This window comes from Dromiciops gliroides, chromosome 1, assembly GCF_019393635.1.
Source record: "Dromiciops gliroides isolate mDroGli1 chromosome 1, mDroGli1.pri, whole genome shotgun sequence".
NCBI classification, from domain to species: Eukaryota; Metazoa; Chordata; class Mammalia; order Microbiotheria; family Microbiotheriidae; genus Dromiciops; species Dromiciops gliroides.
Window position 1 is genome coordinate 472719015 of NC_057861.1, and position 12034 is coordinate 472731048.

General features: G+C 34.4%; 1 protein-coding gene across 1 annotated transcript in view; it reads left to right on the top strand.

Moving 5' to 3' along the window:
- Positions 1-12034, top strand: part of FBXL17 (F-box and leucine rich repeat protein 17) — a 519745-nt gene that overhangs the window by 162658 nt on the left and 345053 nt on the right. The window contains exon 6 of the mRNA XM_043986707.1: positions 6631-6761. Coding sequence (XP_043842642.1) covers positions 6631-6761 — 131 coding nt within the window. The remainder of the gene's footprint in view (positions 1-6630; positions 6762-12034) is intronic.

Below are 12034 nucleotides of genomic sequence, written 5' to 3' on the forward strand. Positions count from 1 at the left end.
TTTTTACTTCTTACTTCAATGATTTCCCTTTAGATTCTTGATGTCTTTCAGATGAATTTTGTTATTCTTTTTTTCAATTCTATAATATAATACTTTGATTATTTAGTATGATTCTGAATAATTATCTCAGGTAAAACTGTTACTTTTATTATCTTAGCACAACCCAATTATGAGAAATCAAGTATTTTGTAATTGTATTTATATAGTTGCTGTGCCTTAGAAAGTGGAGTGCCACATATTTTTATATTCTTTAGTTACTATTTAGGTCAGTTGTTTGGTACAGTGGATAGAGCACTGGCCATAAAGGCAGGAAGCCTATCTTCCTGAATTCAAATCTGGCCTCAGACTTTTATTAGCTTTGTGACCCTGGGGAAATCACTTAACCCTTTTTGCCTCAGTTCCTCAGCTGTAAAAATGAGCTGGAGAAGGAAATGACAAACCACTCCAGTATCTCTGCCAAGAAAATAAAAAATGGGGTAACAAAGTCAAATGCAACTGAAATGACTGAACAGCTGTAACAAAATATTCATCCATTTTGTTTAACAGTTTTATTAGCATCCAATGGGGACACGGTGTATTTCTTGTAGGTTCTTTTATTTCCTTTTCAATTGTGTATTCTCCTTTTTCATTTTTAGATGAATAATTTGGTTTCCCTCTCTCTTTTCTTTTTTCTTTCTTTTTTTTTTTTTTTTGTGTGAGGCAACTGGGGTTAAGTGACTTGCCCAGGGTCACACAGCTAGTAAGTGTTAAGTGTCTGAGGCCAGATTTGAACTCAGGTCCTCCTGACTCCAGGGCCAGTGCTCCATCCACTGCTCCACCTAGCTGCCCCCCCCCCTTTTCAAAACTGGGTTAGCTAATAGTTAATCTATTTTATTAGGTGTTTTTAAAATTTTATTTATTCATTTATTTTAGTTTTCAACATTTGTTTAGATAAGATTTCCAATTTCAAATTTTTCTCCCTCCCCCCTCCCCTAGACAGCAGGCAATCTGATATAGGTTATATATACATAATAACATTAAACATATTTCTGCATTAATCATGTTATACAAGAAGAATCAGAGCACAAAGGAAAAACCTCAAATCAGAAAACCTATAGCACCAAAACCAAAAGAAATAGTATGGTCCAATCAGCAATCTATATTCCACAGTTCCTTTTTTTTTTTCCTGGATTTGGAGAGCCTTTTCCATCATGAGTCCTTTGGAACTTTCTTGTTCCATTGGATTGGTGAGAAGAATCTAGTCTATCACAGTTGATCAACACACAGTGTTGATGATACTCTGCACAATGTTCTCCTGGTTCTGCTCATCTCACTCATCATCAGTTCATGCAAGTCCTTCCAGGTTTCTCTGAATTCTACCTGCTCATCGTTTCTTACAGCACAATAGTATTCCATTACATTCATATACCACAACTTGTCCAGCCATTCCCCAATTGATGGGCATCCCCATAACTTCCAATTCCTTGCCACCACAAAAAGAGCAGCTATAAATATTTTTGTACATGTGGGTCCTTTTCTCTTTTCCATGATCTCTTTGGGGAAAAGACCCAAAAGTGGTATTGCTGGGTCAAAGGGTATGCACAGCTTTATAGTCCTTTGGGCATAATTCCAAATTGCTCTCCAGAATGGTTGGATCAGTTCACAGCTCCACCAACAATGCATTAGTGTTCCAATTTTTCCACAGCTTCTCCAACATTTATTATTTTTCTTTTTTGTCATATTGGCCAACCTGATAGGTGTCAGGTGGTACCTCAGAGTTGTTTTAATTTCCATCTCTCTAATCAATAGTGATTTAGAGCATTTTTTCATATGGGAATAGATAGCTTTGATTTTTTCATCAGAAAACTGCTTGTTCATATCCTTTGACCATTTCTCAATTGGGGAATGACTTGGATTCTTATAAATTTGATTTAGTTCCCTATATGTTTTAGAAATGAGGCCTTTATCAGAAGTACTGGCGGGGCAGCTAGGCGGCACAGTGGATAGAGCACTGGCCCTGGATTCAGGAGGACCTGAGTTCAAATCCAGCCTCAGATACTTGACACTTACTAGCTGTGTGACCCTGGGCAAGTCACTTAACCCCAATTGCCTCACCACCCCCCCCCCCCAAAAAAAAGAAGTACTGGCTATAAAAGTTGTTTCCCAGCTTTCTGCATCCCTTCTAATTTTTGATGCATTGCTTCTGTTTGTACAAAACCTTTTTAATTTAATGTAATCAGAATCATCCATTTTGCATTTCATAATATTCTCTATCTCTTGTTTGGTCAAAAACAGTTCTCCTTTCCAAAGATCTGAAAGGTAGACTATTCTTTCTTCTCCTAATTTACCTATGGTATCACCTCTTATGTCTAAATCATGTACCCATTTTGACCTTATTTTAGTATAAGGTGTCAAACATTGGTCTATGCCTAATTTCTGTCATACTATCTTACAGTTTTCCCAGCAATTTTTGTCAAATACTGAATTCCTATCCCAGAAGCTGGGGTCTTTGGGTTTATCAAATAGTACATTACTAATGTCATTTACTATTGTGTCTCCTGTGCCTAGCCTATTCCATTGATCCTCCTCTCTATTTCTTAGCCAGTACCAGATAGTTCTGATTACTGCTGCTTTATAGTAGAGCTTCAGATTTGGTACAGCTAACCCACCTTCCTGTTAATTTTTATTTCCCTTGATTTTCTTGATTTTTTGTTTTTCCAGATGAATTTTGTTATTATTTTTTCTAGCTCTATAAAATAATTGTATTAGTTTTAAAACGATCATCTCCTAGTTTTAGCGATTTTGTGTTTAGTAGGTATTCGTTGATTTGTTGTTTTCTAGTTTGTTTTTAGTGTGTGCTCAATTCATTGATATGTTCTTTCTCCTTTTTTTGGTTGAATAAAGTGCTTTTAGAGAGAGAAATTTTTTCCCCTTAGATTGCATCCCAAAAGTTCTTATATTGACTCATTTTCATTTTCTTAGGTAAAAATTTCTAATTTTTATTTTTCATCTATGACCCAATTCTTTAAAAATAAAGTATTTTATCACCATTTAAGTTTCAATTCTTTCTTCAGAAACTCTTTGATATGATTTTTCTTGTGTTGTCAGAAAAGAATGTGTTTAATTTTTAAATTTTTCTTCTTTTGATTATGAGGTTTTTATTCCCTAACACCTGCTTAGTTTTTCTAAAGGTGTCATGCACAACTCAAATAATAAGAATATTCCTTTTCAGTAAATACCAGAGGGCTATCATATCTAACTTTTCACTTCTTTCTTGTTTTTCTTTTTGTTAGATTTGTCTAAGTCTGACAGGATCACATTGAGGTTCTTATTATACTTTTGCTTTCAATTTCTCCCCATTATTCTATTACCTTTTCCTTTAAGTACTTATATTTCATGCCATTTAGTATGTATTTATAGGTATATAAAAGTTATTGCCATTATTTTATTGTCTATAATGCTGTTAAGCATAATATAGTTTCCTTCTGTTTCTCTTTTGTCCCTATCTGTTTTTACTCTTGCCAGATCACAGTTGCTGTCTCTGCTTTTTTTAGTTCACCTGAAACATGACAAATTCTGCTCCGTGTGTGTGTGTTTTTGATAAATCATATATTATTGCATTCTCTTTTCTATCTCATTCTCCATTTTGTGGGTGATTTCATTCCATTCCCAACTTTTTTTGTATGTGTGTAACTCTTGAAGATGGTGGGATTATGGTGGGAGAGTCATCTTTATCATTAGAAAGTGTGCTTCTTTTCTTAGCCCTTTCTAATTATTTAAATGTAATTACATTTCTTGGTTTCTCTTAAAACACTTTTTTATTTCAAAATTTCTTGTCTTCTCAGTTTTTTCATCAAGAATACTTGAATGTTTTTTATTCACTTAAAGGTATATTTTTACCCTTATAGAATTATACTCATTCATGTATGGGGAATTTTTCTTGTCTGTAAACTTGTCTTTTGCCATTTGGAATATTGTATTCCAATATTTTCTTCTCTTTATACTCTTTGCATCTAAGCCTTGTTATGATCCTCATTGTGGTTTTTCTAATATTTGAATCTATTATTTGTCTACTTGCAGAATTTTTTCTTTAAGCTAGCAGCTCTGGATTTTGGCTGTGGCATTTTGGAGCTTTCATTTTTAGGGTTTCATTTAGGTTACCAGGGAATTCCATCTAGTTCTAGTAAATCTGACTAAGTGTCTTTTAGAATTCCTTTAAATATGGTATCTAGGCTTCCTCAGTCAGTCAATTTTCCTGACTAACGGACTAGTTTACTTACCGATGACCAGCTTTATTTCTTCCACATACTCTTGCCCCTGTGGCCAAGGTTGCATTTTCTCTCCTCTCCTCTCCTTTCTTTTTTTTTTTTTTTTGCCTCTGAAGTTATGCGTTTAGTTGTTTGTACAGTAACTCTTCTGCTTTTAGCTCATAATATTACTTCATGTGAGATGTATGTTTACTCCTTTCTAAATTAAGCTCAGTTTCTGAGTTGCTTATTTGTGGTAAGATCAGGCACTGCCTCTTTCTGTACTCATGGATGGGGAGGAGATGTCTTATTTGGTCCTGGTCTCAATTTCCTTGGCTCTTGTTGCTACCTTTCACCTTTTTTGATGTTTCTGTGCAATGTGCTTTCGTGCTTCAGTATTCTAGAATAGAGATCTGTGGGTGACTATCTCCAGTCAGAGTATTGCAGTAATTTTTTTTTTCATTGCCTTTCCATTGCTACTGCATACCTACCTTTTCTGGGTCCTCCTTTGGGTTTCTCTTTTCTCACCCTGCCCCTCACACCTTCCAGGTTTTCCTGACCTAGGCCTTGCTACAGGTGTCCAGCCTTGTTTACCATGTATAGAGAGAACTTTTCTTGGATACTTCTTTCATTGGCTCTGACTTCTGACTCTCTTTTATGTTGTCCTGGGCCAAATGAGGAAACTTATTGATATTTCTTTTTGGATTTCTTAATCATTGTTTGATCTGTTATCTTTTTTTTAGATCCTTGCTAGAATATAGTTTTGAAATATACTCTTTACTTTAGTGGACAAATCTTTTTTCTACCTCCACAATATCTTTTATATCCACTCCCTTTTCTCTATTCTCCACTTTAGTTATGGCCCTCATAACCTTTAAAAAATTTTTTTTATTATGGTGAGGCAATTGGGGTTAAGTGACCTGCCCAGGGTCACACAGCTAGTAAGTGTCAAATGTCTGAGGTAGGATTTGAATTCAGGTCCTCCTGACTCCAGAACTGGTGCTCTATCCACCGTGCCACCTATCTGCCCCCCTCATAACCTCTTGATTGTATTATTGAAATTGCTTACTAATTGGTGTCCCTGCCTCAAATCTCACTCTACACTGTTGCCGAAGTGATTTTCCTTAAAGACATATTAAACAATGTTACTTCCCTATTCAATAAACTCCTCTGATTCTGTATTGACTTTATGACCAAATATGAACTTTTCAAAGGCCTTTATATGCAGGACCCAGATCTATCCTTCCTGCCTCATTGCCCTAAACTTATTCTCTCTCATCTCTCTCAGTTTCTAAATTTATCCTTCTGCCTCTACAACATCCTCTGCTTCTGACTCACTTTAATTGAGGTCTGTAGCACTCCTTGCCCAGATGGCTGGAGTGGCTTCCTCAATGCACTCCTTGCCTTAAGCCTTTCCCACTCAAGTCCATCCTGCACGTGCTTCAAAAGTGATTGTCCATGAGTATGATTCTGATCATGTCACTCTACTCAATAATATCCAGTGGGTCCCTCTTGCCTCTAGGATAAAATTTTTTAAAACCCTTATATTTAGCCTATAAACATCTCCAGAATTGGGCCCCAAGTTATCTTCCAGCCCTATTGTATGTTATTCCACTTGCCACATGCTAGAGTCCAGTCAAACTGGCCTTCTCTGTGTTTCTCACATATAACATGCTATCTTCTATCTCAGTGCCTTCGCTGTTGCTGTCCTTCACAATTGAAATGCTCTCTTTCCACATTTTGATCTCGAAGAATCTTCTCTCTTCAAAATTTACCTCAAGTACCACCTTTTTGCATGAATCCTTTTCTAATCCCCTCAAATAGTAGATACCCCCCAAACACCTTATTTATTGACTTTGTATTCATTTTCTTTATAATTATTTTGTGTATACTTATATTGTTGTGTCCTCCATCAATGTCTTTGAGCATAATGTTATTACATTCTTCGTATTTGTATCCCCTGTGTCTGTCTTGTCTGTCTGTCTCAATGGGGCTCCTTTATGAAAGTTTAAAACTGCTATCTTTACTGGAAGTCAGAGTGATGATTTTTCAAAAATGAGGAAGGTTACCTGATCAGATTGTTAAAGTCATATAGATAGATGCAATTTCTTTATGTAGGGTTTAAGAGCTTTGTAGTCATTGCAACTATTGCAGTTATTTTAAATGGTACATTTAATTTTTTTCTAATTTATTCATCTCGTAATAACGAGTTTTCCTTAAAGATTTTCACTTTTGGCCATTAACATTTTCATTTTTATCATCAGGGATTGTAAAATCAATCTAATTTATAATGTAATATATTATTTATCCATTCACTATTTATAGTTGATTGTTTAATTTGTATTGAGGACCAAGAGGCCTTTACTTTTCAACTCTTTCTCCTTTATTTTGTTTGTCTCATTAGTTAAGAAACCTTTCCAGTTTGGATTTACGTCACATCACTGAACTGGATAATGAAACTGTGATGGAAATAGTCAAGAGGTGCAAAAATCTTAGCTCCCTCAATCTCTGCCTGAACTGGATCATTAATGACAGGTAATCATTTTAACATCTTAAAAATAGTTTACTGTAGTAAACATAGTTGACCTTGTATGCTTAGCATAAATTATCAGTGATAAAACACACAGTGTAACAGAAAATTTAAAGCTGTAATAGTATTTCAAAGAAGTATAAATAGTTTTACCCTAGTGTTACATTTTTGAACATCCATTGTGTTGTGTTATTTTGTTATGTCTTGAAAAATATTAAGATCTTCTAAAATTATTTGCAGAGTACTATATTGTCAACATCTGCCCGCATTGTGTGAAAATAAAAACAATTTGAATTCTTGATAGAAAGTAAACCAAAGGTTGGTTGCTCATTGCAGGATCAGTGTTCTTAGATCTTCAGTAAACACATTTTACTGTAGACTTGTTATGGAGAAATTGTGGGAGACTGATGCAGAAAAAATGATGCAAATACTCATGTATATTTTCTTATTATTTGAGTGGTTTTTCTTTTGTTCCTTTTACAACTATAAATTTTTTTTTTGGAAAAAAAAGCAAGTGGTATACCTTGTAGAAAGTATATGAAATGGAGCAAGTTTCACCAAAATGATACAACAGTAGAGCAAAATGACGAGATAAGTCTGACCTACATACACCTTTCACCTGGGAGAAGAATAAGCAAATATATCTTTAAAGTAAATGTTTTTAACCTATACAGCTTTACACTAAAAACAGACTAAAGTTTAGGAATTTAAAGACTTGTTTGTGTCCTATCTAATATTCAAAAATTTCTTCAGGGAGTATTTTTTTTGGAAAACTTTTCCCCTCAAAAATAATGAAATACTATTCAAACTAAAATTAAGATGCATTTAAACGGAAAGGTGACATTGTCTTCAGAAATAACTTATTGATTACTAAGGTCTTTTAAGTGTCAGAAAACTGGAGGATTATTGAGTACCCCTTAGAAACAAGACCCACCTTGATTTTACTTCTTTTTTTTTTTTTTTTTTTTGGTGAGGCAATTGGGGTTAAGTGACTTGACCAGGGTCACACAGCTAGTGTTAAATGTCTGAGGCCGGATTCGAACTCAGGTATTCCTGAATCCAGGGCCGGTGCTCTATCCACTGCGCAATCTAGCTGCCCCTGATTTTACTTCTTAAATTAATGGTATAAATAAAATAGCGATTATATTTTTGTCCAATTGTGATATATTCAGATTTTATTTCTTTCCAACTGAATTGTGTATGGAAGTGAGAGGCTACAGTATTTTGTGGATAGAGATCCAGCTTTGAATTTAATGAAGACCTGGGTTCAGGTCTTCAAGTTTTGCCTTTGACTTTAAATTGCAACAAATTAGCTGCACGTCCATATTCAAGTCATTTAATTTTTAAGTGCTGTAGGATGCTTTCTAAAAGTTACAGACGGGGCAGCTAGGTGGCGCAGTGGATAAAGCACCAGCCCTGGATTCAGGAGGACCTGATTTCAAATCCAGCCTCAAACACTTGATACTTACTAGCTGTATGACCCTGGGCATGTTACTTAACCCTCATTGCCCTGCCAAAAAAAAGGAAAAAAAAAGTTATAGACAGGGGCAGCTAGGTGGTGCAGGGGATAGAGCACCGGCCCTGGAGTCAGGAATACCTGAGTTCAAATCTGGCCTCAGACACTTAACACTTATTAGCTGTGTGACCCTCGGCAAGTCACTTAACCCTAGTTGCCTCACTTAAAAAAAAAAAAAAGTTATAGACAAATTATTTGCTCTCTATTGGTAGACGGAGTTTGCACACCATGTTATTCATGCTAATGAAATCACAGGTCTGAACCAAAAAAAAAAAAAATCCCTAACAAATTTTAATGTATTGTTTGAGTTGCCTTACGTACTCATTTAAATACTAAACATTTCAGCGTAGCAAGTAAAATATAACAATTTCAAATAATTTGAATCTCAGGTCCCTAAGCAAGATCATTTTAATGCAGCATCAAATAAAAACTACAGATATTAGAAGTGCTGGGCTTTATGATGACATTGTTAAAAGGGATAGGCATATACTATAAATTATTAAAGAGAAGTAACATAGTAGTAGTGGTTTAGTATGTAAGGAGAATATTGTTCTACAAAAATGAATAAGACATTTTCTCATCTGTGGGTTTCATATATTTGGAAAATGTTCTTGTGCTTTATACTCACAGATTGAATGTAAGAGTTGCTAAGGTCTTAGGATATTTAAAAATAGGAAGTATTTCATGGAGCTAAAATCATGTATCTAATTGCTGATATAAGTCATAGCTGGCTAATTGACAAATAAAATAATAGCTAGACCTCACTCTGACTTTTATTTCTACTTTGGCCTAACTCATATCATTGATGTTATTTTAATGGTTTTTCCTACTTAATTATAATGGCCTTTTGTTGATTGATCAGAAATTTATGTGCTGTAGGGATTTATTTTCAGGAACTAAGTGGGTTTATCTTAATGTTTTTAATGGAGAAGTTTGGATTAATTGAGAAAATATGCATTTTAATGAATTTGAATCATACAGGTTTAAAGGACAGTCTCCCTTAGGTTTAATTACACTACTTATTATGTGTTCTGTAAAAGAACTTTCAAACAATAAAACCCACTTCTCAGTATCATTTAGATTACTCATCTCATTGTTCTTGCTATATTGTATAACTAGGTTAAGTAATATTTTAATTATATTGCCATAAATCTGGGGCATTTCATCAGGCTTAATTATACTTTTAGCACTTAACTCAGATTGGTTGGTAACCTTTTATATAGAGGTCATAGAATGTGAATATATTTAGTTATCCATTAGTTACTATTTCCAATGTATTCATTGTTAGTATCAATTCATGTCAATAATTTATCGAGCTCCTACTCTTTCCATAGTATTATTCCAAGAGTAATGTTTTTAAAGATTTCTGTTGTCTTGGAACATAACATCTTGTCTGAGAGATAATAGATAAAAGTACTAGACTATTATTAAGTTTTAAATTATGTGATCTGACCTCACAATAGTGTAATAAGTATTAACTGAGTTAAGGAAAACATCGATAGATCAATTAGGGCTGAAGTCAGGGAAGGCTTTCTGAACAAAGTAAAACTTTCCCTTGAAGAATACCAGGACTTGATTCAACAACAAAGAGGATGAATCTATCCTCACAAAGTCCCAGAGAAGTGAATGGGCATGATGTCGGAAAGGAACAAAGATTATATGGAAATAGGAATAAGTGGTATAGGGTCAGATTTTTACTTGTAATCTTGGTGATACATATAAGCAGATATTTTCTTAGAATAAATGTTAGTGTTTGCTTAAAGTGCCTTCCCTTTCTATCGGAAAATCTTAGGGGAAAATAGCCATACAATGTAGCCTATCTTTATCACAAAGTATCTATCCCTAAGAATAGCGTACTGGGTACTTAAAAATAGAAATAGTACTTTATATGGACAATGAGTCAAAATTTATTCTTTTTTTGATTTTTTTTTTTTTGGTGGTGTCTTGACCTGAAATTTGAGTGTAGGAATGTTCCTTTTCTTTTTTTTTTTTTCTTATATCCCCCAAGGCTTTTAGGGCAGTGCTTTCCACATTGTATTCTGTTAAAAAATACTTGTTGATTGATTGATAGGCACTCCCTGTGGGAAACTTCCTCTGTCCCTGCATATGGGTAGCTCCTCTGTACCCTCTCAATTTAGAGAGCTGCCCGGGGCACTGTGAGGCTTGTCCAGGTTATACAGTCAGAGGCCAAGGTAAAACTTTTAAACTCAGAGTCATTCTCACTCCAAGTCTCATCTGCTATCTGAAACTACTTCTCATATGTGAGGTGTTCTCCTATATATAAGAAAAACTTAGTTTTTCATTTCTCTGTGTTTATTTCTTTATTAAATGAGAACTATAATGACTTAGTATTACTGTTTTTTAGAAACATTGTGATCATTTCAGTAATATCTGAAGCCTTTAATAGAACTGATTGTGTATAATAAAGAATTTTTGGTCTCTATAGAATATTTGTCATATCTTTCTATCTTTAGGTTTTGGAATTATGTATGAAAAAGAAAATTTTCATACATATTCATATATCAAGCAATTAAAAAACAATTAATTAGTTCCCATTTACATTGTTGTTGCAGAGTCATTTTAATTGTAATTCATTTTAAATGAAATGTTCAGCTTTTATTAGAACTCTTGGTGCCTATGAACACTAGAACTGTCTTTGAATTTCATATCTTACATTTCGTAGTCAGGCGTATAGGCTCAGTTACCACTTCCATGTACTTACACTTGCAAGGGGCAGGATATTGCTTAAACAAATCACTAGCTCTCAATTATAGAACTTATTCCTGATTCAAAAATTCTTATTCCCTTCTCTTTCTGTTCTGCCATTTATTATAAGCTTGATATTTATTATTTCTTGCTGAAAAGGAATTATCTTGATTTGAAACAATCTTAATTTTGTTATTGTTTTTAGTTGTGAGCATATAAGACGAAAGACACTTTGACATTGTGGATAGAGCTGGCCTCAGAAGTAAGAAGGATCTTATTTTAATCCCTGCTTCTGACATATACTGTCTGGATGAACTTGAGCAAGTCACTGTAATCTCTCAGTGCCCTTGGCAACTCTCTGAGACTTTGAAGTTACAGAATAGCTACCCATTCACTTTGGTAGAGAAACCACCACTGGTGATATTACAGCTCTCAACATAAAAAGGGAGATCTTATTTAGTATCATAATATCATAGATTTAGAGCTGGAGGTATATTAGAGGCTATCTAGTCCAACCCCCTACATTTTACAGATGAGGATACTGAATTTTTTGAAAAGAAAAGTATTTTATTATTTTCCAGTTACATGTAGAAATAGTTTTCAACATTTGTTTAGATAAGATTTCCAATTTCAAATTTTTCTCCCTCCCCTAGACAGCAGGCAATCTGATATAGGTATATATATATATATACATAATAACATTAAACATATTTCTGCATTAATCATGTTATATGAGAAGAATCAGAGCACAAAGGGAAAACCTCAAATCAGAAAACCTACAGCACCAAAAACAAAAGAAATAGTATGGTCCAATCAGCATCCATATTCTGCAGTTCCTTTTTTTTTTCTGGATTTGGAGAGCCTTTTCCATCATGAGTCCTTTGGAACTTTCTTGTTCCATTGGATTGGTGAGAAGAATCTAGTCTATCACAGTTGATCAACACACAATGTTGATGATACTCTGCACAATGTTCTCCTGGTTCTGCTCATCTCACTTATCATCAGTTCATGCAAGTCCTTCCAGGTTTCTCTGAACTCTACCTGCTCATTGTTTCT